The sequence below is a fragment of the Dermacentor silvarum genome, chromosome 2, assembly GCF_013339745.2.
Source record: "Dermacentor silvarum isolate Dsil-2018 chromosome 2, BIME_Dsil_1.4, whole genome shotgun sequence".
NCBI classification, from domain to species: domain Eukaryota; kingdom Metazoa; phylum Arthropoda; class Arachnida; order Ixodida; family Ixodidae; genus Dermacentor; species Dermacentor silvarum.
Genome location: NC_051155.1, coordinates 133833282 through 133860262, shown reverse-complemented (window position 1 = coordinate 133860262; position 26981 = coordinate 133833282). Strand labels below are relative to the sequence as shown.

At 47.8% G+C, this 26981-nt stretch overlaps 2 protein-coding genes across 7 annotated transcripts in view; one reads left to right on the top strand and one right to left on the bottom strand.

Annotated features, from left to right (window-relative positions):
* LOC119441785 (uncharacterized) overlaps positions 1-19609 on the top strand; it is a 74387-nt gene extending 54778 nt beyond the window's left edge. For 4 of the 6 annotated variants that reach the window (XM_049661618.1, XM_049661617.1, XM_037706401.2 and 1 more), the window contains exons 2-5: positions 8246-8436; positions 15348-15491; positions 16089-17409; positions 19166-19609. In XM_049661618.1, the coding sequence (XP_049517575.1) occupies positions 16308-17409; positions 19166-19317 (1254 nt within the window). In that variant the 5' untranslated portion in view covers positions 8246-8436; positions 15348-15491; positions 16089-16307 and the 3' untranslated portion in view covers positions 19318-19609. The remainder of the gene's footprint in view (positions 1-8245; positions 8437-15347; positions 15492-16088; positions 17410-19165) is intronic. The other 2 variants (XM_049661620.1, XM_049661621.1) reach the window with 2 other exon arrangements.
* Positions 19610-23000: 3391 nt separating this feature from the next.
* On the bottom strand, positions 23001-26449 carry LOC119440399 (gamma-secretase subunit Aph-1-like). Its single transcript, XM_037705311.2, has 3 exons — positions 26218-26449; positions 24685-24886; positions 23001-23389 (listed from the first exon to the last, which is right to left on the bottom strand). Exons 1-3 carry the CDS (start codon positions 26440-26442, stop codon positions 23001-23003), a joined length of 816 nt encoding a protein of 271 aa, XP_037561239.1. The 5' UTR covers positions 26443-26449.
* Positions 26450-26981: the final 532 nt, after the last annotated feature.

Genomic DNA, 26981 nt, shown 5'->3' with positions numbered 1-26981 from the left:
TGTTGCAGAGAAGCACTGGAACGGGATCGCTCTTTGCCCTCTCGCACGCCTATTCACGTCGATGACTTATGTCGTCTGTTAGAGTTCAGCCTCAAAAATACATACTTCGTTTTCAATAAGCATTTCTACCGACAAGTCTTTGGGACCGCCTTGGGGGCTTCTGTATCAGTCGTCTGCGCTAATCCACCCTGGAGGCAATCGAGGATGCCGCGTTGTCGTCGTTCTCCCCTGCTCCAAAATTCTTCGTCCATTACGTTGACGAATGCTTTTGCGTTATTCGCCGCACTGACGTCCACAAGTTCCTGGCCCACCTGAACTCGTTCAAGCCCATTCTTCTTTCTTCTTCTTTCTGGGGTTTTACGTGCCAAAACCAGTTCTGATTATGAGGCACGCCGTAGTGGAGGGCTCCGGATTAATTTTGACCACCTGGGGTTCTTTAACGTGCACTACAACGCAAGCACACGGGCGTTTTTGCATTTCGCCTCCACCGAAATGCGGCCGCCGGCGCCGGGATTTGATCCCGCGACCTCGTGCTCAGCAGCGCAAGGCCTTAGCTGACTGAGCCACCCCGGCGGGTATTCAAGCCCAGTATCCAGTTTACGGTGGAATATGAAGAGAGCAGCCGCATAGCTTTCCTTGATGTTCTCGTGGAACGCATGGACAAAGGTTTCGTCACAACGGTATATCGAAAGCCCACGCACACGGGAAAATACCTCGATTTCCTTTCCGTACACCCAAAGGGCCATAAGCGCTCGGTCGTGTCATCCCTGTTCGATCGCGCCTTCCGTCTCTGTTCGAGCCCTACAAGACGCAGAGCAGAACTGGACACGGTACGGAGGGACTTGTCGAATAACGGATACCCGCTTCAAATGCTCAGAGAGCAGGAACGTCGTGCCTCAGCGACCAACCGCCAAGCGGTTACCAAGAAGTGTATACGCGCACTCAATCCGTATGCGCGCGGGGTAAGCGAGGCTTTGGCAAGAGTTTTTAATGAGTACGACGTTTAGGTTGCGCATGTCCCGTCAAGCAAGTTACGTGGTCAAATGATGCGCGTAAAAGACCTCTTGGAACGATCGAGGTACCCCGGTGTTGTGTATAAAATACCGTGCAGAGATTGTGACGCAACCTATGTGGGCGAGACCGGTAACTTCAAAAAACGCATAAAACAGCATCAGTACGATGTCGACAAGGGCAACTCATCTTAAAACGCGTTTTCAGAACACACGAAAACACAGGTCACTGCATAGACTGGGAATCGGCATCCATAATCGCCACAGAGAAGAAACTGTCTGCAAGACTAATGCTTGAATAGCTGCACATTCAGACGACGCAACATGCGATAAACAGGACACGTGGGAATCTGCCAGAAATCTACACACGCGCACTACGACATCTATTCCATATTTAAACAAGAGCCACCGTGTTTGCTTTCATTGTGATCAAGGGTCCCGTACGGGACTCAAAACGTTAAGTTTTATTTTCCAATACATGTATTTCCTTAGCGAGTGTTCGTTTTATTTCACTATACAAACAATTCTAGCGTAAAGCGTTTTTGTGAATTCGGGCCCTGGCTTTGAAATGGGAAATTAGTCATGAATAGGCATATTCCTTCGACAATTTGTACAATTCCTGAATAAAGTGAAGCAGGCAAAAGAGAAACCCTGACGTATTTAGTTGGGTAGTTTAGAATTCCCAACTCTTTAGGCCAACAATGATAATTGCAGGTCCACATTAGCAATTCTAATTGGTGCAATAGCTCTCTGGCTACGTCAGTAATTACTGTGTTGAGGTGTCACATTTTTCTTTTGGTTCAGTTTACTGCAAGCTTCATAGAATAAACGTCACGTGAAGGTTACAGTCACAGCCACGTACATCAATTTGTCTTGAATCCGGATTGTCTTGCATTCGAATAGGCTGAAATTCTGTCTTACGAACAATTCTAGCGTAAGAGGTTTTTGTGAATTCGGGTCCTGGCGTTGAAATGTTAAATTAGGCATGAATATGCATATTCCTGCGACAATTTGTACAATTCCCGAATAAAGTGCACTAGTCAAAAGAGAAGCATTGACATGTTAGGCTGGCAGTTTAGAATGTCCAACTTTTTAGGCCAACAATGATAATTAGACGTGCGCATTAGCAATTCTAATTGGTCCAATAGCTTTCTGGCTACATCAGTAATCACTGTGTTGTGGTATCACATTTTTTTGGTTCAGTTTACTGCAATCTTCATAGAATAAACGCACGTGGAGGCCAAAGTCCCAGCTGCGTACATCAATTTTAAATGCATTATTTATAAATGTAAATCTGAGTGCTTTCAGCCGTTTTAGCGGGATATAATTAAGAGTCATCGAATTTCTTTTGCGTGCGTACGTATGCCGGAAATATTACACGTCAGCGGAATAATGATATTGAAAATAGCTCATATTAATTGAATATCTTAAAACACGATGTCCAAAGTGTATATGCCATATTTGAAGATAAAGGAAATGCCGGATGCACTTTCTTTCTTTTTTGCTTCCGATAAATAAACTAATTCCTGCACGGAGCATGGTCAACACTGTCAAAGCTGAACATTCGGCAGATATTTGCCTGGTTGGCACATATATTAGATTTAAGCTTACAAAAACTGCACCTGAAAAAACGCGATTACAAAAATATTTCATCGTCCTTTCAATAGCACACGTAATGCTGTTGCAGAGCACTGCGAGCTATTGGCCTATCGTATTGAGTTCAGTGGGGTCATCGTCTTGGACGGAGAAATAAAAATGTCGCAGTTTCGCCCGAAAGGCGAAGCGTCAATTGCGATAGCAAATTCGTAGAGAGCTATACGGTGTAGAGATAGTAGTTTTATCGGCTGCAGAATATTGGGCATATTCGCTCACTAACTGAATTAACAAGCGTGGTGTCAGCGCGCACAAGCAAACATGAATAGATCACACTCAATGACCTCAGACAACGACTATCAAAACGCTGGCAGCAAGCGCAGCCGCCGCAGCGAGCGAAGGTTCGTGGGGTCTATCGCTTCAACGGAAACTGAGCAGCGAATGCACAACGCATACAAAGGTCAAAGCCGTGTGGGATCGCTTTTAAGAGACGGTGCGGGCGACCACCACAGCTGGGCAAAGTACAATCGCAGTAGTTGGCGGAGTAGAAGCTGCGCCACCCTTCCCTGCCGCGCTGCCTTCCCGCTTTCTTGCTTTCGCGTGGGAGATTGAGTGGCCAGTTCCCCTTGCGCCAGATTGCAAGATACGCATTTGGTGCCGCAGGACAGCGTCGCCCCAGCCTCCCTCCCTCCCATGCCCCCACGGCCTTTCGCGCGACGGAGGTCGCGTTTGCTTTCCGCCGTGCGTTCGCTCTCCGTGATAGCGCACGTCCCCCACGCGCTCTCACTGGCGCATAGGGAGCGCGGGGACGATTTTATCACCCTTGGACTTTATACGGAACTTCACGGCGACGCCGACGGCAGAAATCCGGTTGAAGTGTCCATATAATTGCTATCGCAATAAAATTACCACACGTGGCTCTTTTTGGAGTAATAGAGAGTTTTAGATTAGGGGGACGCAAGCGTTGGGGCCCGCTAGCGCTTGGGGCCATGGTTCTGCGCATGTGCAGACCCTTCTGCGCATGCGCAGTACTGTATCCTCTAGCGCTAGGGGGCCCCAATGCTTGCGTTCCCCTAATCTAAAACTCTCTAATAGCTCATCCAAAAAACTACCTAGAACTCTACCCTCTTTTCATGAACTCTCGCGAGAATTTAGACAAAAGGTTTAGTAATGTCGCCGCATGCCTGCTGTCCCCTAGCCTTATAAGTGTCACCGCAATTCTCTCAATTTCACCTCTGAAGAAGAATACGGACCAAGGGCCCTATAACGCACTACTATTCCAATCTCCTGACGTCAAATTTAGGGAACCGACGGTGCAAGCATCGGGTGGGGACGCGCAGCGTTGTCTGAGCAGCCCACTCAAACACTCCCCTCGTTTATAGAAGGTTAGCTTTGTTGGCTTTCAAAAGGAATAACATTGCCTGCAATGATTGGTTTTTACAGCGAAGCTGTTGAGGGTTCATTCTTCGATGGTCGCGTCCGGATGTAGGAAAAAAACTGTCATTGGCCGTATGCTGTATTTGCTAGTGAAAGCGCACGAGGGCGAGGGACGCGCGCTTTCACGGGGAGCGAACGTATGGTGGAGAGCCAACGCGACTCCCAGTGGAAGGGGAGCGGTGGGCGAGGAGGGCATCGAGGTACCCTATTGACCCTTTTCGCGGAGCAGTTTGTTTTAGAGAAACGAGATGACGCTCACAGCGGCGCGCCATATCTCTCCTCAGCAACCGCGCACGAATACGAAACCATTACCGCTTCTACCTTGCTTCTGTGCGATCAGCTGTCGGAAATGCAACTGAGTTTTCGCTAACACATTGTGCTCCAATCATGCTAGATTGAATCATGTGGATTGAAGACTTGTGCAGTAGTTGGCTGCAAAAATAGTGACTGGTATATTGAGGAATGTAATGCGTCTGTTGGGCTAAGTTCACGGACCGCTGCTGCAACTGTCCGAACGTGTTACCAGCACTTCGAGACGTACGGCTTTCCTCGAAGATACAGAAATTTGCTCATCCGCCAGCCTTGTATCGCTAACCTTCAAATAAAGGCCTTCATCCCCAGAACGTCGGCAAGAGTGAGTACCACTCGTTAAACAAAGGCAAAGGGAGTAGCGCCGCTTCCTTTCATAGTAAGTTTCGCGCACGTTATCTATACACATCTGTCCCAAGTGGCAGGAGAATTTACGCCCACTCTATCGCCGACGTATCAAGAATAAGTGAATGGGCGTCCACTTGAATATATGTACACTGAATACGCACATTAAATCATGCACACTACACATATGGCGCACGAATGGTCGAAATTGAATGTTTCGTGACGGTCCACAAGAGTAAGCGAGTTACTAGCTGTAATATATATTTGCTACAAGGTATTACAATGTACAAGACAGCTACGTTTCAAGCCTAGTGCGCAGCAAGAACAAATCTATCGGAACTGAGCACACCCGCAAGCGATTAGGTAGAAAATAATAAGATAGTGGCCGCACAGAGGAACTTCACTGAGTCAGAAAATGACAAGACACTGCTTCAAAATATTTGCCGAATAAAGAACAAAGAGCAAGACACACTAAGCCTGACTGAATTCATAATCGGAAAGCTTGGATAGCTTGGAATACATATTTAGCCCCGCTTTTTAGAACAAGCACCATATACGCTGCTTACGCCGTTTGGACATAGCTTAATCAGCTCCAAAAACGCTTTTGCGTGTTCTCTGAAGCTGTGATGAAAGCTTCGTGTCGTCCACCTAGTCACCGTCTACGATATCTCCGAAAACAGAATTTTTCTAAGCCGCGCCGGCGTCACACAGTTCCATTGTAAACAAGGAGGCAACAAAGGCAGTTGAGGCAAGCAATGGACGCGTCACCACGTGATCAAACATGGCAGCGCTCACGGGATCGCCGCGAAAAGGGTCAATACTGTGCTTGCCCGCTCTCCCACTGTGGCGCATGCGCGCAGCCCTGCCGGCCTCTGCCGCCGACTCTCTCTGGACTCTCGCCCGCCTCTCCCTAACAGTGTCGACAACGGCGTTGAGCCGTTCCACCGCGTAGACATTGCGCTAGCGCTCTTATCAGTTGCCCTTACGACTCGACGCGAAAGGGGGACAGCGGAAGGCAGCGCGGGAGGGAGGTGTTGCGGCTTCTGCTCTGCGAGCAACTTGTACTTTGCGTGACTCCGGGTGGTCGCGCGCACCGTATCCTGAAAGCGATCTGCAACACGGCTCCTACCTTTGTATGCGCCGTGCTTTCGCCGCTCAGTTCCGTTGAAGCGATAGACCGCTTGAACTTTCGCCCGCTGCTGCTGGCGCGCTTGCTCACGCCAGCGTTTTGACAGCGGTTGTGTGCGGTCACACAAACAACGCGAAGAACTGTTGTCGACGGTGGCGGCGTTTTGCCCGCGTTCGCACCAAATGTGCGCGGGGTTGGTGACGTGTTTATGAAGAACGTGCCAACCTTTGCCATACACCCTATAGCGGTGTACCATATAGTGACCATAAGGCCATGATCCCTGTGGTCATTAAATAAGTTAAAACCTCATATCATATATATTTCTCACTCTTTAATGGTTCAAATAACCAATTACACCATCACATCTTAATAGACGTAATGGGAAATACATAATTTCCACCATAGTACAGCTTCGCTGGTCTTCCATCTCCACCCCAGTGGAAGGGCTGACCGTGTTTAGATGCGAAGCAGCTTATGGTTGGGGCTATGTCACTCTCTCCCTCCCTCCCTCCCTCCCTCCATCCATCCGCCGTGCGGCGTCCACACCCGCACTGCGCATGCACATCCTCCTCCCCTTGATAAGTGGTTCTTGAGGGAAAGGGAAAGGTTGGCGCTATCTTCTGCAGCCCTTGAGGGAGCACGGCTCAGCGCCATCCTGTCCCTGTCTCATCTCCTCTCGGCATTCCTCCTCTCCTCTCCGGATTGCGCAACGAATGGCAATACCTGCGGCTCCGCGCGCGATGATGCGAAGCAGCTTAGGTTAGAGGCGCGACGGTAGGTACTGCATACTCCGCTGGAGGGCGCCACTGTAGCTCGCGGTATAATGACGCGCGCGTGCTCCGCTCCTCGCATTCTCCTCCCGCAACGCCCCAATGAGTGCCACGGACAGCGCCAGCGTCAACGCCAGTGTCAGCGCCGTGGACAGCGCCGCGGAGAAGAGGGCTCGAGCCGCTTCCACGAAACGGCAGCGGCGACAGGCCGATCCCCAACTTCGGTCTCGGGAAGCCGTAGCTACGTACCTCAACCTAATGGAAACGACGAACTGAAAACTAATGGGAACTTGAGTCGACCCCACACTACTCTCATACTACTGAGGGTTCCCCTACGGGAAGATGGTGTAATTTTTTTGTTTACTAATTGGTTGGCAAGAGACGAGGAGCACGCTCAAGTGGAGAGGGTTTCGATGGGGTCGAGCCACAGCAGGGAAAATAGATAACCGCATGAAGAGGGTGGTGCTGGCGTCTCCGATTGGTCCATTTCCCTTTACTTAGCTTGCTGTGGCTGGTCACAAATCGCGGCGGCGTTCAACGGAAGGTTAAGAATGCCACTAAAACGGATCCTCAGCAAGGAAGAGTTGGCAGAGCGATGTCGCATAAGCGCCGAAAGGGCTCGAAAACGTTTTACTGCCACGCAAAAAAGTTTATTATACGCAAATAAATCCACGCTTACCGGCAGGTGCCAGTAGCGAGTGCCTGCGCGATCGACGGGCAGCCATCTTCTATTCCTTTCGGAACGGTGCACTCTCTGGTTATTAAGAAAAAAAATCAGGGGCGAGAATCACAAAAAATATTCTTAGGCTAAAACTGTTCGTAGAAGCAGGTATCACCAATGATGGTGGTGGACATGTCATTAGCGAAGGCGGCTGGCCAATGGCAAGCAGCACTTACAAACGAAAAGCTTTGTGGATTCGGCCCCAATTTTCTTCGGCATATTAATGCATCTGTAACGCGTACGCGTCATTTTGACGCGGTGAGCCGTCGCGGTTTTGTGACGTCGCGTGAGACAGGCGAAGTGGGCGCAGCCCGAAAACCTTTGACCAATAGCAGATGGCTAAGGGCCAAAGGCGTCGAATCAGGCATAATTATTTTTCCTTTGTTCGGTTTCATCATCATCATCATCAGCCTATTCATGTCCACTGCAGGATGAAGGCCTCTCCCTGTGATTTCCACTTACCCCTGTCTTGCGCTAGATTATTCGAACTGGCGCCTGCTAATTTCCTAACTTCATCACCCAACCTAGTTTTCTGCCGTCCTCGACTGCGCTTCCCTTCTCTTGGACATGTCATTAGCGATTGTTCGGTTTATTCATGCATAATTATTGTGTACAGGTAATATCGGATGGCTAGCTATCGCTCTTTTCGTGACGTCGCGTGACAGACAGGCGAAGTTGGGGGTGGCCCGAAAATGTTTTGACCAATCGTGGAGGGCTGATTGCAGAATTGGAATAGAAGAGTTTGGAATAGCTTTGCGTTATAGCGCCCCAGGTCAGGAGCACATAGTTGTTACATGAAAACATAGTTGCAGTTTTATTACTTTGATTGAGCTTCACACTTTGCATCGAACGTGTTTTATTCGTATGCCGCGCCTCAAAAATATCCAACTATGAACATACAACGGACGTAAACCAACGCATATATGCGCAGCTTCCTGATGCGGAACCGTGTCGATTGCCGATGGGATGTGGCTGCAGTGGCACTGCTGGCTCAACTTTTTGCATCAGCCACCAATAGAAGCGTCGGCTGGTTCTACGTGGCCTATATCGAGGAGTTCAACGTGGATCGCCAAACCGCCTCCTGGCCGGGATCCGTGCTCTTGGCCTGCCACCGAAGCTCAGGTGAGCAAATGGATACGGTTGGAATGTCGCGTTTTGTTGAGCGTTTCTCCAATTATGCTTCCACGCGTCTTCTAGTCGCCGGCGTACTTAAAGTTTCCCGTGCCGCAACAGCGCAGCTGGGGCGCTATAACGCAAGGTCAGTCCATTCTAACTTTATTCCTATCTCCTGACGTCAAATTTACGCAGTCGTCGACGCAAGCGCAAGGGGTGATCTGCAGTGCTCTTTGAACAGCCCAATCAAACGCTCTCCTCGTTCATAGGAGGTCAATTTTGAAGCGAAAGCTTTATTACGCTACCTCTGGCAGCCGTCCGCGACTCAACAGTTTTCACCTGGACAGCTAGAGGTCAAACCACAAGAGAGCATTAAGGCGCATTTAGAGCCCGACGTTATCAGCACGCGGGCGAGCGTCATCAGACGCCGGGCGCGTCGGAGCGCATTGACCGCGCGTCCGGTTACTTTGGCCGCGCCAGTACGTCGAACCATCAGTCGAACTATAGCCGCTGTTGTTCTCGCCAACGTGACATAACGTGTGCACGCGTTCACGCTACGTCGGACTATATTTAGGCCATTACGGAGCCCTGAAAGGCGACATTGCCGCCATTGCCCGAGTAGAGTTGGGACCGGCGGTGAGTTGCAACCAAGTTTCACTACTTTATTGGACACCGCAGTGCCTTCATATGCATAAAACTGATGAATAAACACTGTATTTATTGCAAACATGTCTGTATATCCACGGCCGCTACATAAAAAAGGCGCGGCCTGCGGCGTCGCGTGTCCGTCAATGGGCGAGCGCGTCTCGGCTAAGTTGACAGTTGCGGCCGCTGTTTTTGGTGAGGACGCCACTGCACCGGTATGCAAGGCAGACGCCGGTTCGTGCTATGGGATTGCCTAAGGATTTATGCGTGTTGGTGTGCTTTTCGTGCACATTCTCGTGTGATTTTTTTGTGTGATCGTGTGTGTGAGCAGCTTGCCTCATGTTTTCTGTGCTTGAGTACGGTTCTTTGGTGTGCGCGTGTGTGGCAGACGGTTTTTTCTAGCGGTGTAATGCCGCGAAGCTGATATGTGCCGCTGTGCAACTCCAACGCCAGAAGAGACGCTACTGTGAAGTACCACGAATTCCCATACGATCTACAGCGTGGGAAGCGTGGCTGAAGAATATTTCTCGCCAAGGGGTGTCAGGGAAAAGAACCAAGTGGGAGCCAAGCGACAGGTCGCTGGTATGTTTATTACATTTTACTGAGAATAACTATAGAAAGAACACGAAGATTAGGCTTTTGCTTCCGACTGCGGTCTCGACTGTGTTTCCCGGTTATCCGCATTACATGCACAAAATAACGCGCAGCCCTGGAAACTTTTTTTTGAGCCCAGGAAAAACAGCCGGCCGCAGCTGTCAACTCAGCCGAGACGCGCTCGCCCATTGACGGCGACGCGACGCAGCGAGCCTCACTTTTCTTTTACATGCAAAGCAGCTTATGGTCGGGGCTATGTCACTCCCTCCCTCCCTCCGCCGTGCGGCGTTCACACCCCTACTACAGGGGCTCTACTGCGCATGTACGCCAAGCTCCGGCTTCCGGAAGCCGGCTTCCGGTTCCGCTTCCACTTCCGGTTCCGCTTCCGGCTTCCGGAGAACGCTTCCGGCGTTTTGCCCGAATGATCCCCCGTTGCTTCGCCCACTCATCATCATTCACTTCGTGGATATGCGGTGTTGAGAAGAGGGCTAGAGCCGCTGCCACGAAACGGCAGCGGCGACAGGCCGATCCCGAACTTCGGGCTCGCGAAGCCGAAAGGAAACGTCAACGCCGCCGATAAGCTGCTACTGGTGCAACGAGGGCTCGCGTAATGGGAACTTGAGTCGACCCCATGGCTGCTTCGCATACTACTCTGGGTTCCCCTACGGGAAGATGGTGTAACTTTTTTTTTATGTAGCGGCGGTGCAACTGCCAGCGCAGAGAGAATATTGAAACGTGCGAGCAGAGTTCGGATGAAGAGATGAATGAAGCTGGGCTGGCTCGGGTGTGGCTAAACCTATATTTACACAGGGCTGGTCTGGCGATATCGCCGCTGTGTCCATTCTGTCTAGAAATAGAAACCATAGAACACTACTTTTTAATATGTCGCCGGTATAAATTACAAAGAAAAAGACTTCTTGAAATTCCGCTCGCCAAATTAGGGGTAAATTTAACATAAAAAATAGTACCCTCTTTCGGTGCCTCGGTATTCGGCTTTAGCCACAGGGACGTGTTTGATGCCGTTTGTAGTTTCATTCAATCAACTAAACGAATAACATTTTAAATCCATACTTTTACAACTAGAGATATAGCATGACATTTATATTATAAAAAGTGAAGTATAGGAAAATTATTCTGTCTGTTCTGATTACTAAATTGCACTGTAACAGTAGTTTCAAAAACCGTATCTAAAAGTTCAGGTGCCCAATTCTTGGCCAATCCACCGGAGTGGGTACGAGCCATGTGCTGAGGATATCATCATCATCATCATCATCGGGTGCGGCACCGTGGACTGTTTTCGCTGAGCGATACCTTCGCATTCATCATCTTGTAAATAAACGCGATCAGTCGTCTTCAAGTCGTCTTGAAGAAACACGTAAATCCATTCCCGATTATTCGTAATAGAGGACTCCTTTTCATTTCAGGTGAGTGAAGCGGGCAGCCTTCATGGGGAGCATGAGGCCCACTCTACAAAAGATTGGCACTCCTAGGGCAGACTTTTCACATATGTGGGGTAGTCGGCACTTCTAATAACGGCTTCAATATTCAACCTGTAATGTGCAACTATAAAACGCGTTATTTACGGCCTGATTAGAGTCACTGTCGCGCGTATAACGCGGCTGTGGAAGCGCTTCTCCGAGAACGGCTGTACCAGAGCAGTGGGGCCAGAGCGGGCGCGAGGTGAACTAGGCCCGAGACGCCGTTTCGGGGCCACGCAATGGGCCTCACCCTTTTTTTTTTTATGTAGCGGCCGTGGTATATCATTGCGAAACCACACCTTGGCCACAGCTCGACAATGGGCCTAGCCAGGGCAGTGAAGCTATCGCTATCAACCAGGGTTAACCAAAGCTAAACCACACCAATTGTTTTTGTTTGCTTTCAAAGCGAATAGCATTGCCTACCATGACAGGTTTTGTTTACCTAATTGACAGAGTAGTAGTAGTAGTAGTAGAGGTTAAGGAAAAAAGAAAAGATGCATGTTTCTGCAGCCCTTATAGGGAGCACGGCTCAGCATCTGAGGGGCGGGGAAAGGGGGATAGAAAGGAGGAAAAGTGGAAGAAGGGGAGGGCTAATTGACAGAGGAGAGGTGAGGAGCATGCCACAGGGGAGAGGGTTTCTTTGGGGCTGAGCTAGCGCAATAAAAGTAGATAACCGGTTGAGGAGAGTAGTGCCCACGCCTCCGATTGTTCCGCTTCCCCTTGCTTATTTATCTTGCGCTGGCTCGTTGGCAGTTACGGCGACGTGCAACGGGGCGTTAGGAATGCCGCCAGAACGGATGCTCAGGAAAGGTTTTGCAGAGTGACGTTGTATACGCGCGAAAGGAATCAACAACATTATACTGCCACGCAAATTTTTTGCATTGTATGGAACGGAATTTTACTCTCGCGGGCAGCTCCGAGTAGCGAGCGCCAGAGCGAACAGTGGAAAGCCATCTTCTATTCCGCTCAGAATGGGGCTCCCATACTCTGGCTGTTGCAAAGAAGTTGTTTTGTTCGGCATATTAATGGCATCTCTAGACCGTTCACCTCACCCTAACCTGGTAACTTTTCGTGGTTTTGTGACGTCGCGTGATAGTGAAACATATTGACCACTCTCGGAAGGTTGGTGACAAATGCCTACAATCGGCAATAAATGTTGTTCTCTTCTTCAGGGGCATAATCATGCCTAATAAGCGCGTATCCGTCATATTCAGAATGGGATCTTCTGTTGTTTGTATCGCGTTTCGTAACAGACAAGCAACGTGGGCGGGGCCCGAAAATGTTTTTTTTTTTTTTTTTTTACCAATCGCGAAGGGCTACTGACGAAAATTGCATAGAATCAGGTTGGAATAGCTTTACGTTCTACCGCCCCTGAAAGGTTAAAAAACAGCATTACGCACTGCTTATAGTTGCAGTTTTACCATAGCAAAATCACGAGAAGTTTCTGTCCGTCGTCCAATCTTTAGGCATTGTTAAAAACGGTAAATGCATATTTTAAGGAAGTTCTTCCTCGGTCATTTTTTTTTTGCTCTTGCTGTAGGTCAAAAACGTCTCTTACGAAGCAACATTCACGGTTTGTCTCACGGCATGCTAGCGCTTCACTCTCCTACCCACTGCCTTCTGCTTGTTTCAGCTAGAAATGCACAGTATTACGGAATCGTGCAGTTCAGCTGTGCACTCGCTAACCTGCAACTGCTCTTCTCCGTTCTGTGCCTTGCACTTCGTATACGAGCAAGCACTTATCCCCAGGCGTTTTACACAGGTGTGCCTTTTCGCTACGTTACACACTGTAAAAAAATTACTCCATTTGAGGATTATCTGGTCCCCAAACAAGAATCGTCTTTTTTCTTGTTTACCTACATGGATCTGCAACTTTCTTCAGAAATACTGATACGCGCACGCCGTTGGTCACACAAGAGTACTGGGCGCACCGCGGTAACAAAAAGAAATATATACAAAACAAATATCCTGGGGCTTAACGTCCCAAAACTGCACAGTGGCTTGTGAGGGTAGCCATGGTGGAGGACGCCGGAATAATTCTGACCCCCTGGAATTTTTTTAGCATGCACCCTATGCACGGTGCGCGAGCGCTTTTGCATTACGTCCCCATTCGAGAGCTGCCCTCGCTCGGAATTAAACCCGTGACGTCGCGTTCAGCACTGCAACGTCATAGCCACAGCGCCATCGCGGCTGCTAGCTACGCGACCCAAATCCAGATTATTTCATGGGGACAAGATAAATCTCAAAAGAATAAAAACTTTTCCTTGAATGTAGCAAATATTTCTTACTAACAAGCGTTCTCGGCTGCACGACAATCATCGTCATCTGGCCGCGATTGGCGCTTTTGCTGAGCGTCCTGGACACGATGTTCATCTGTGGCACGAGCATGACGCCGTCGTTCACATTGTCGTCTCTGTTCTCGCCACTCCTCGTATGCACGCTGCTCTTCAGGAGTCCCCACTATACGTGGCCTTCCCATAGCACTGTCGCAACCACAGTGTGAGAAGATAGGTGTTCCGACGGTGCGCCCGCGCTGGGGCGAGAGAGCGGCCACTTCCTGTGACCGGAAGTGAGCGCCGCCGCTAGGGGCAGCATGCGTTCAGGAGGCCTTGGAGAAGCGGCGCAACAGTGGATAATTTACGACCTCCGTCAGCATTTAAAGACCGATACCCAAAAATATGCAATTTTTCGTTATTTAGACTCCAAATCCTGAGCAGGTAGAAGGTTTCATGCTACTTACAGTCAAAATACCGTCATTTCGAACACGAGAGAGACGCGTCGTCTGCTCGAGCAGACGGCGCGCAGCGCTTACCGCTGCTCGCCGCATCGGAGTCAATCGGAAGGTCGGCAGAAATATAAAGGGAAGTTCCTCCAACCAAGTAGAGTCGTTTTAAGCAAGCGAACGACATATATACATCGAAATAAAGCACTTCTGCCGCGCGTGCCCATAAGAGCGCCAGCAAATCGAGTGAAAAAGTGGCCCCCAGAACACGTGCTGCCCCATTGCGGCAGCGGCGTGCGTAGAGTCACACTAAGTGGCCGCGCCTCGCGCCGCCGTCGGATCACCTTCCTTTTTACACCGTGGTCGCAACACAAATGCGAGGCCTTACTAGGCGGGCTCTGTTTATATTGTCACGGTAATAATAGCGGTCAATATATACATATATAAGTGATGGAGTGGCATCACGTCCAGTGTTACAAACTGCTGTCAGAAACCTACACTTTATTTAATATTTCACATGAGTACTGACGTCGTGCCTCTGTTACAAGAGGATGGCGCTATCATTCATTATGTGCTTCCCATTGCTAATGACCACTTTATCATGCATCATGTGGACACGGGACGTGTTTTGTGCTTTTCTTTATCGAAACGACCTATGTGATATGCGCTGTAGGTGCGATTCGAAAGGATATGCACATTATTGGCTGCAATTTCAGCCTACGATTGCACTACACCCGGTATCGGCCCACGAAATAGGTTATGTTTGCCCACGGACACCACAAGTGCATTCGGGGGCGGGGGGAGAGGGGGCGCGGAGGGGTAGAACTCTACGTCTTCGCTCTAAACGACATTGCGCACATCGTTTCAGTAATGCGTTATTTGTTCTGTTTGCGTTTCTTTATTTTATTCTGTTTAGGCCGACCCTCACTCGACACTGTTATTGGTGCACCGCCACATCTTGGCGTCACCAGACACTCCAGTTGGTCTCTACTATATGCATAGAATTAAGGCTAGTATAGCTGCTTCTCGTGTATGGCGTTGACGACAACTAAAATCAATGTAGACGTACTGAAAGCGACGGGCTACCTAGAAAAGTGATTTCAGTCCAGTTTTTTTTTTTTTTTTTTGAGGGGGGGGGGGAGGGGAGGGTGGGGCTGCTTATTTGAGAGGACAAAGCGCAAAAGCAAGAAAAAAAGACGCACAGATAGCTGTTACCTTGTATTCTCTGGGTCATAAATTAGCTTGATATTCAGTACGAATGCTCGTAATAAAGCACTAGTGTTCTTGAGCAGATCATTGTTCACACTCTTAGAATGTCGAACACCTTGCCATTTATGTCGTTACGCGTCGAGACTCTCGTGCCAAATTTTTAAACGTTTACAACACGAATTGCATAAGGAGAACAGTTAAGTACTCACTAAAGAGGTACCCAGTTAAATAACACGCTTAAAACATTGAAGGGGTTAATGATTTTCACGCAGGTCTGTTGGTCGGTGTACTCCACAAGCGCCTTTCAATGTTTTGGATTGGTCTTATCGGGAGCGTTTTCCTCTGTGGCGGTATAATGGCATCTGCGTTTGCCCCAAGCATTGCCTGGATATCTTTTACTATGGGATTTGTACATGGTAAGTCAAAAAGTGTTGTGTCTGATTGAACACATGTGTTTGCTTTGAGATTTAAGCACACTATTTCGGCGCACGCGTCCTTGCGTAAACATGTTATCCGAGCAGAACATGAGTGTTGGTGAATTTTTCTAATTCAAGGATTAGCTTACACACACCTGAATAAAACCCCAGCAGCTTCAGCATTTAGTTAGAGAAACACAAAGGGGGTCCTCAAAAGAAATAGATGCCAAAAACATAATTCTACATCCCATTAACTTCATTCAATCTCGTCATTGCTCTTGTCGGAATTAAACTAAGCATGAATAAATTGCTAGAAAAAGAAGTGCTGTTGCCTGCCATGACCATGATCTTTTTCCTGTGGGGCACTGCGTGAGTTATCTTTTATGGAAAACGTAAGCAGCTCCTAATTGTTGTCCTTCTCCGCTCAGTAGAGTACTCTAAAATAAAGCTTTGGATGTATCGAACTAGGCAAGTATAAAATTAAATGAAATCCCAGGCAAGATATCAGCGATGCAGTTTATCACAGCGTCAAAAATGCAATGTACTGATACACACATCTGGAGACACTGCTGCTTACAATTTCACACTCATGCGCAGGTATTGGTGTCGGAGTGACGTTGCTCTCACACACAGTAGTGATCCTGCAGTACTTCAACAAATACCGGGGCATCGCAGTAGGTCTCCTACTCACAGCAGGCCCCAGTCAGCGCCCTTTTGTTTCCTGCGGTGCTGTCTGCCCTGACTGTTGCCTATGGGTTCCGCGGAACTTTGATTGTCTACAGTGCTATCAGCCTGCATATATTCGCTTTCCGAGTAATGCTGAAAGAGCCGCTTTGGCTTACCTCTGCCGGAGAGAAGACACGAAGGCGTGTTCGAGGCAGCAAGGACGCATTGAAGACATCTCAACAGCTAACTGAGTGCGACGCCTCACTTCTGACCAAAGCGGACGAACCGGCCGGCACTGCCTTTTCTATACAAAAAATGCTTCACGAGGCTCGCAAACGCAGCCTATCTAACATAGAAGCGGAAACGGTGGACATTGAAGAAGATGTTCACCAAGCCGAATTTAGTTCAATGGAACACGACAGCTTGCGACCAATGAATGAACTCTGTTCTAAACACAGGGAAGAACTCCCTTTCGCTTGTCAATGCTTTACCAAGACTTGCGCAGCTAAACCGGGTCCGAGTAATTCTTTATCAGTAACTCAACAAGAAGCTCACGTTAGACTTCTTCCACACTCTGCGAATAGTTTCCCCACTTCTGATGCGCATCTTGACGACCTGCATCACGTTATTACGACAGAAAATCATTCACCTAAAGTTCGGCAGGCGTATGCGAAAATTGACAAGGACGTGAACGCAATGACTCTCGAATATGCAGGCGGTCAACCTGCGCTTTCAAGGTCCAGAGTTTCGACTGTCTCGCGACAATTGCTACTTAGGATTCTTCAGAGCGTCATGCCGACAAGGCCCTCTACAGCGAGTTTCGTTGCAGCCGTCTTAGCCTCAATGCTGCTGGACTACGTGAACTCGGTGCACCTTTTCACGATGGTGGACTATGCGCGTGACAAGGGCGTCTCCCGTACGCATGCTTCCATGGCTCTTACATACGCAGCAGCACCGGAGATCTTAGGGCGTCTACTTTTGCCTTTCATCGCGGATATCGGCTGGGTCAGCAGACCGTCCTTAACCTGTGGATGTGTGATTGCCGCCGGGATACTGTTCGGAGTCACTCCAGAGACAACGCAAGTAATGCACCTCGTCCTTCGGGCGCTGTCATCGGTGTCAATGGCGGCGCTTTTGACGATGAGGCAAGTGCTCATAGCTGACTACATGGGGCCCGAGGTCGTCAGTATTGTCTCAGGAGTGTCGGGCTCGCTTCTTGTTCCAGTACTGCTGTGCAACCCGATGATATTTGGTAAGTAGGAGGCCAGTGTTGGTAGTTTTTTTTTTTTTTTTTTTTTGCTAGTGTGAACACTTCCGTTGCATGACAAATACTGTTTATACGTTCTCGCAGGCCTGCGCATAAATGACGTTTTGGATCAGAGCTCTTGACCGAAAGGGCAGCCAAAAGAATTATGCGACAAAAAAAAAAAAAAACGTTCTGAATGGGCTAGATGCGAAAGTCACATTGTAGGGTATGTTTTTTTGTTGTTGTTCGGAGAGCTTTCACAAAACGTCATGCATTGTTCTAATCCCGGCAGCGATTCATGTGAACTAGGAAGAGCAACATGCAGCTGTCACCAATTTATTCTAACAGTGGCAACCACACCATGGATAATGTAGCTTTTTGAAAACTATTTGCAGCGCGAAACGACATAAACGACAAACAAATGATACACGGACAAGCGCTGACTATCAACAGACAAATTCATTGAAAGCACACATATAAATAAGCAATGATGCACGTCATAAGAACCGAAATTGGCGCGGTAAAGGTACACTTGACTGGAAATAACCGCACCAAGAAATGTGTAAAGAAAGTTAGCAAAAAATATCTGACTTATGGATGCGAAACAGACGGACGCGTAACACACGTGTCCCCTGTCTTATCAATGAAGTAAGGTTCCACTATGTCTCGGACTGATTTATCCCCGTATCTCGATAGTCCTTTTGTTTTTGAAGATTCTGGAGCACCACCGCAAGAATTGCGGTGGCCCTCCAGAACCTTCAAAATTCGCTCCGATTCTGAGAAGTTTGGAAACGACCGATAAGGTATAATGAAAGTCGGACTCAGTCTGATAAGGTCGATAACAATTGATGAGGGTTGATAATGGTCGGAGCAGGTCTGATAAAATTGATAATGGTGGATAAGGGCCAGAGCGATTCCGATAGCCTTGATAACGGCCGATAATCGACCGATAAGGGTTGATAAGGCTCGGAACGAGTCCGATAAGGTTAATAACGTCCGCTAAATGTTGATAAGAGTTCTCTTAAGCCCGATCAGGTTGACAACGACCGCTAACACTTAATTAATGTTTATACTGGTTGGATCAACAACCTAAAAGATTACAAGACCAATGAAGCATACATTTAATGAACGGTCGCCTGCTTCGTCAATCGCGGTAAACAACATACGTTGATTCGTATGCGTGAAGATAAGCAAGTGGCACAATTTTTTACATACTTACGCAACTCCATTGGAGTTAGTGCATATTTTTTGTGTCAGCATGTGGGTATTATTGTTTAGCTGTAACAAAGCGGACTTGAGATATCGGGGACTTTCCGCGATGAATTAATATCGCACATATTGACGTTGTTTAACGTATTCAGTTAAAGATGGCACGGCGTGGTTTCGGCGTACTGAATACTGTCAGTGTTAAGAGTTCTTGATTGACAACTGTCGTAGAATATAATCAATTGAAATATATTTGAAATGAGTCTGGTGTATGAGATGGTTAAATTTGTTTTAGCCTAGAGCGTTCTTTCTCTTGCTTCCGTAACCTTGTCACTTCGTAAGCCCAATATGAGGAATCCGGGGTGACTGAGACTTCCACTGTAACCCTAAAGCTATAATGATAATTCATTTGCGCTAACTGGAACAATGAATTACCCGCATGTAGCCACAGGTAACGAACATGAACGTTCTCAACAATCGCTTGTACACTAAGAAATTCAAAAGAAGTGATTATTAGTAGGCAGATTCTAACATGCCTTACTCCTATATTCCGCAGGTTATTTCCGGGACGAAATGGGCTCCTACGACAACCTCTACCGTATCATGGCCGGAATCATTTTATGCACTGGTCTCGTCATCTTCGCCTACTTATTTCGTTCACGCAGGTCTAAACCGACAACCATAGAAAGTAGTACGGGTGAATTGTGATGCTACAACCATAGGAAATGGAAATAATTGCCAGCTATATACTGCTACTGTATAGATATGTCATATAGAGTGAAAACGCCATATGCGTTTCAAATAGAGTCAGATGTCACAATGATAATGTCATGCAAACGATCGCATGCACAATGTTACTTGAAGCAACTTCTGCTGTTATACTTGTTGCTAACCCCTGCACGTCAGCAAAGGAAAGGTTTCATAGTCAACTGATTTGTCGAATCGTCCCTTCGTACAATGTGAATCTCGCAGCAATAACCACCAAAATAAAAGACTGGTTAGTGAGTTGCATTTTCTTCTGTTTGTCAACGAGGCGTCCTCTCCGCCCTATTTTCACCACTATTCCTTTTTTAACTTCTGCACTACGTTGCACACCGCAGCAATTGCTAGTTCTGCTTTCATGTTCCCACTTTTGAGCATCACAGAAAAATCAGTAGCGATATTTTCTGAATATGAATGTTTACACGAATTGATCATCTACTGATAAACATCTACCTATAAGCCATCCATTATACAGGAACCGCAGCCTACAATGGTATTGCTGTGATGTGTGACGCGTGTTTTAGTGCTTTTGCTTTCAGTTATGATGAATTACGTTACAGTTTGTGCACAACGCTATCGCAAAATTTTTCGAAAGATTACATCCTACATTTACAGTACGCGACCTTCGGAATATGGTGACTTGCAAAGCAATGCCAACCTAACATTTGTATGACGAAAACAGGGTACTAGTACAGCATTGAAGCGCTGTCAAGATGCGTCGCCCACAATATGCTCAATTTCTGTGACTTGAATGTTTAGTAGGCACATGTAGTAGAAAGGTATCACGCTTAATCGGTACTTATGAAAGTCTTCCGGCAACAACGTTTTACTTCCCTTTTGGAATAATTGAGTAATGTGGATAAATACCAAAGCTAGTGTTGGAAGCATAACTTCAAGGAAATCTTGTCAACCAGGCTGCACTTCACCGTGCCAGCAGCAGCAGCGACGGAGGAAGCGATCATACTGCTTCTTGGTGACGCATGGTCTGAGAAATTACGTAACGACTGAAACGACGTGGTCGAAGGATACAAGGGTTGTCACAGATCCGATTACTCTGATGGATACAGGGCACGTCAAGTTTTATGGTGGTGGTAACGTACGTGGTCGTGGCGGCGGACCCTGTAGGGGGCCTCTTCGCGGTAGCTGCCGTGAATGGGAGAGACAACTCCTTAACCCTCGCGGCCTCCGTCAGGGCTGAGACCCCAGCTGCGGCTGAGACCATAGCCGCGGCGCTAGTAATAAAGCAACATGACAGGGTGGGCAGGGAAGTTCATGTTGTTACCGACTCGCAACATGCCTGCCGCAACTTTACTAACGGTCGAACACCGGTGCTGGCGGCTCAGATGCTAGGCCCGAAGGCTGCAAGACTCCCATCAAATCACGTGGACGCCGGGTCACGCGGGACTGGAGGGGAACGAAAAGGCGAACCCCTTAGCTCGAGCGCTAATTAACCAAGCGGGGCAAAACCATTCGTCTGATCAATCCCCACCCTTTACCTTTGTGCCCCTGCCATCAAATTACTGCGACCGACTCGATATCCAGCGACTCAACCGCAGAATTTATACTCCCCCTCACAAAAAGCTCAGCACTGAAGAGGCAATAGCCCTCAGACTTATCCAAACAAACACATTCCCAAACCTACGCAGATACAGCAAAATATACCCACAAACATATCGCGGCATCTGCCCCTGGTGCGGCGACACACGCCCTACACTCTTTCACATCTCGTGGGGGTGCGGGGGCTAACCTGAACATTTAAAGACGCCTAACACGTCATTTGAGCGGTGGTAGGTACAGCTTACTGGCGATACCCTGGCGGGACAGGAAGCTCTCGTCCAGCAAGTACGTCGAGCAGCCATGGCCAGTGGAGTCCTGGAATGAGGACACCACCCACTCGTCCTCAAGATCAACGATCTGGATGGTCTAAATAAATGTTTTTCTCTCTCCCTTGCAAGTACAAAGCACACGACCATGTTGGACACCTATTCACCGGGAAACGCGTCACTCAATGTGTACTTTTTGCACTTAAACATGTTGATCGTACACATAACGACGAAACAATGACCATGAAAGCACGACGACCGCATGACCAAGACGCATGACGGCCACTTCAAGACAATAGAATGATGACGATTAAATTAATACGAAGCAAATACGATAGTATGACGACGTAGGGGCTACAAGACAGCGTGAGGATGACGGTCTGACAACGGGGTGAGGATGCTGGAATGATGACGACGAACTGACGACGATTGATCGAGCACGACTGATTGATAACGACAGTATGACCATGAAGGCATCACGACTACTATATGACAACTAGGCAATGAGCACGACAGCATGGTGATGTCAGGTTCAGGGCAACAGAATGATGCTTACTGCATAATGACGATTGCATGATGAAGATGGCATGATGACTAAATAACAGCGACGGCATTATGACTAAGGCATGGCGACGATGGAGTGACGATGATGACATAATGGCGGATGCATGCCGACATTTGAGTGACGACAACGAAATAACGACCAAACGACAAGCGCATTACGACAATGTATTGACGGTAAAATAAACGCGACGTTTGACAACGTCGGCATAATGTCCAATGAATGACGACGGATAGAGTGATGCGGAAAGATGATCGAAAATGGCATAATTACGCAGGCATGATGGCGGTTAATGGACGATGATGGTCATGCACGTGACAAAATGACTACGAAGGAATGATGACGCCAAGGTGGCGGCGAAGTCGTGTTCGGGTTGGAGATCACGTCTGCTCTTAAGACAGTTACCTGCTGTCCCGTTTGGCCTTGCTTAGTACCACACCGTGTGTACCAGCTAACGTTAGCCAAACGGTTTACGGGAAAAAATTAATCGAAAAACACGGTGCAAGCTACAACTATAAGATGTACGGTGTCCGGTAGGTCAATGGTCCGACGACCCAACAGCACAGGTCTTAAAATCATATCTTCAATCGTATTTTTTTTAACTTTTTTTCGATGAAGCTTCACTAAAGTTATCTAGGGACACCCTATATACCGTATTGGTAGCACTTTACCGGTGTCCTGCTCACTAGGCAAAACAGCAGCTAATAGCCAGCAGCCATTGCCAAATTTTCGCATAGAACAAAAGTGCTGGTTTCTTGCTCCGTGGCACAACGGCTATGCAAAGTATTCTTGGCTATATACAAAAGGAATCAAATTTTAGTCTGGTCGTGGGTCTGGGTGCGGGCGACAAATTGCCGATTAGGGTGGCAACTGCTCAATTCTGTCTGCACCTTGAGGACCGTGAAATGCATTCGACGGAATCGCATGCCCCACATGCCTTAAACTCATTGAATTGTTTTTCAAACTCCTTGAAAACAAAGTTGTTTTCCACTTATCCAATAACAAGAGCATCAGCTTTAGGCGAAACCTAGATCCGACAATAACGTCAGCGATATATTTTTATGTCCCGAAAAAGCTTCATACAGGTACGATTATGACGCTTCGTGTAACGCTTAAAAGAGTACAAGCCACTATCAGGGCTACTGCACCACATGCACACAAAAACCAAGTTCTGATAAATACAGTACAAAATACTTTGTCCTGCTAGAGTTTCAATCGTTTTTCGTCGCCCGTCAGCAGAATGATCACAGCTGCTGCCTCTCAGGGGCTTCTGGAGCATTGATGGATCCACCTGTGTTGCGTAACAGACCACCGAGGCATGAAAACAGGTTCCGCTGTGTGCCTCCGGACACAACGAAAGCCACGGCAGCAGTCATGTAGAGCACCACGCCGGCAGCGGCGAGAGGTATGGCCTCGTACTGGACGTCCTGGTGCGCCTGTCCAGTTAGGATCGTCACGCCCGAGGTGAAGAGGTGGGCAGCTGGCACGAACAGCAAAACGCAGTAGCGCCGGAATAGCAGCGCGTGGAAAGCTACCACGCTCCATAAGGTCTGGAGCAGAGCAAAACACGCGGCCGTCGCCGAGTAGATGATGCAGTCCAGGCTCTTGTGGTCGCCGAAGAAACCCACCGTGCCTGCGTGCCAGCGACAATGCGATTAAAACCACACAAGATGTCGGAGAGAAGTCCGTGAAAAGGTGACCGTGATCACGCATGCTTGCTTTGCTGTAGACTAGAAATTCCCGAGCTCCATTAGTTTAGATGTATCTCGGAGCGGGTGAGTTAGAAGGAAATAATTGTAAGCAGCAGGCCAACTATGAATATCAATAAGGAACTAAGCGGGAACTAAAGAAGTCCGGTGTGTTCGTTAGTCATTTTTGCCTGTTTGCGCTCTGCTTACAGTGTTCCTTTCCTTGCTTTTGGGAGTTGCTTTGGCAGAATTGCTGACTGCAAATACCCCCCGTGCAAGTGCTTAGGAGTAGGCATAAGATGATGTATAGCATTATCAGGAAAAAAAAACAGAAGTAGGGCCCACTTCTGCGGTGTCTTTCCCATACAAAGTATTTCGTATTCTGGAATGTCATCAATATGGAAAATCACTTCTGCGAAATCCGGCATAGTGGAGAAAAGTTAATGAAGAGAATAACCTTCATCCACCCGAATGACTCGCGAAGCTAAAAGCAAGCGAAAGTCTCAGAAAATGCTATGAAGTAGCATTTTCGTTAAAGGTAATTGTTCTTTTGCCAAACTGGCGCGTGTGGAAACATAGGCGAAGGGTTCAGCAAAATGGGCTAGCTGGAATGTGAATTTAAATGACGTTCTATATTTATTGAGTGCTGCTCCCATTGCCGTAGTAGTACACCTCCCCTCCCCCCCCCCCCCCCCCCCACACACACACACTTTGTACGTGTATCACAACGCTGGGAATTTAAAGTTTCCCGCAAGAGGCGAAAGTAATAGCCATGTATTCTTTGCCATAGCAAGGCCAGCATACCAGTTAAATTTCGCTCGAAGAAGGTCGTGAAATGCACCGTTTTCAAAAAGATTTTTCTTTTACTCAACATAGTTCCTGGGACTCTATTTTGGAATAATAACACACGTTTGTTCGGTTCATAACGCGACATTTTCTGAGCCTACGATTCCGTAGTTTTGTCTGGGTCAGTTAGTCGGTCAGTGGCTGGTCTGGGTCTCGCCAAGTAAATTCGCATTCGCATTAAGAAAAAAAAAGAAATAAACAAAAAGAAGCGCGTCCTGTAGTTGGATTGACACCACACCAAATTTGTATTTCTAGGGAGTAGGAAATATTTAGAGGGTGCCAATCGGTGATTATCGTATGTGCCTAGTCATTCCCTTGGCATAGTGCATAACTATGAGCAACCTTTGACGCAGTTAGCCAGCTCGATCTTCCCAGCCCAATTACCGCGACATACCTGGTCCGGCGCCCACGTCCGCCAGGACGTTGAGCATAGCCGAGGCTGCGCTGGTAGCTCCAAAGCCAAGGCCAGAGACGCAGGCGAACGTTGTGTGGTAGCGAACAAGAGCCACGTCGAACTCGGAGCCGACGAGATTCACAACGTTCAGCGCCTCCTCGGCCTTGCGCAGTGTTCGGAATGCCAGATACCTGAAGAATTCCTGCAAAAAAATCTTTTCATATTTGCCGCTGCCCACAACATGCGCCAAACGTTTAAAAACAATCGGCACTTCGTGAATGAATAAAACCAACAGTATGTTATTCGCACGTACTATAGCCTTCAACAACCAAAATGTTTCATTCCTGCGCTAATTTGGCTAATTAGTTAAGCTCAGTATTGAAAAACCAAGTATTCTTTATGGGATACGTTTCTGAAAAATGAAGTGGAACCTATTCGGATATACCAGGACGCATTTCTTGCTTGAAGTAATTTTTCATGGGGCTCCTAGCAGTTCTGAGCAAAAAAAAAAAAAAAAAAACAACCCACAGCCTCCTTACGGTAATTATTATTATTTCTTTTAGGCTGTTTAAAATTACGCCACAGCCGCCAGCTTCGGCAGTTTCTGATGACTAAATTATCTACCGTGGCACCTTAAGCCGCTGTGCTGTTACACTGCTAAGCACGAAGTGGCGGGAGCAAATCCCGGTCGCGAGATCGAAGCGAGATCAGGATGCCTTAGAACGCGCACTTATAGAACGAGGTACTCCAAGGAGAAGAAGCATGTGCTTACTGCGGTAAAGCTAGGAAAACGATGCAAAACGTTCTATTAGAATGTGAAGATATCTGCCCAGTGGTCGGTTTAAGCTCCTCTGGACTCCTTGAAGCCCTTGGGTTTAATGACAGCAGGGGGAAAGTAAACTTGTCCGCAATGGAGATTATTAAGCGGGGATTGGAATTTTGGTGGCAGAAAAGTAGAGAGACCAGAAACAACTCAGGCGTACAAAAACAAAGTTCCCAATAATGGTTCAGAAAGTTTGATGCTGGGAACTCTTTTTTGTTTTTAAGATAAGTAGAACAATGGGCAAAATAAAAGCTTGGTGGCACAACCTACCACCCTTTTCAACGGGAACGATCACAGAATCTATCGATCCATCCGTGGCGGCGACGGCATTTCGATTGGGGCGAAATGCAAAAACGCGCGTGTACCGTACAATGGGGCACGCTAAAGATCCACTGATGGTCAAAATTAATCCGCAATCCCCCTACAACGGCGTGCCTCATGATCAAATTGGTTTCGCCCCGTAAAACCCCAGAATTCAATTCAATACTGATAATAAAATAATCGCATTAAAATGTAAGGCTCAACCTAATGAATAGTCATCCGTAGATGAATAGTAAAAGAAGCCGCACTGTGCTTTCTTATAGAATTCTGCTAAATCACTAACAAGTAGTTAGTCGATTGCGAAATTTTCTTTCGGCACATAAACGAAAGCGAGTCATTTTTCCACTTCCCATGCATTATGTAAAATATTTCTGAACAAGGCAGTGTACCTGAAAACCCACAGACGTGAAGAGGCAAACGGCGAACGGGGCGTCGAAAAATTCATTGAGCATAAACCAGGCGATGGATGACAGCAGCAGCGACAGGAGCCAGAAGAACGAGGACACAAGGAACACCACGAGCCGGCTCGGCTGACCCACGATAATCACCCAAAAAATGGCCAGCGATGGCCCGAACGCTATCAGCGAGTAGCCCACGCACTCCAACAAGCCCATCGCTTTGCTCGACTTCGAGTCCACCTCAACGACACAAGTAAATCCACTTTCTTCTTTGACCGATACGAAAGCACTGATACCCGGGCAGATTATTCTCCTTCTTCTTTGGCTTCTTCTTAGGGTACTTAAATGACATATTCTCACGCCTGGAAAGCCGTCAACCCACTATAAGAGATATCTTCATAAGCCTATTGCATTGCAACATTACACCCGAAAAGTGTGCTCCGTGTCTCTGGTTATGTTTTCTTTTACAATGAACAGCTGGTAGCAGTTCACAACTTCTGCATCTTCCGACGCCTTCAATCACATGTAAACTTAATTGGCTAGAGCTGGCGCATTGTCTGGCTGGATGTTAAGGTAGTGATGGGCGGGGTTACATGTAAGGTAGGATGCCGGATTCCTGCACATAAGTCAGAAGAGACAGGGACGTGTCGACCTCATTCACTCTTTACTAGAGTTCATTCCTAAAGTGCCGCGTAAGCAGCTTCTGTTGCGGCGGGGGCCCTGCGTTCAAACAGATGTTCCAAGTCTACTACGGA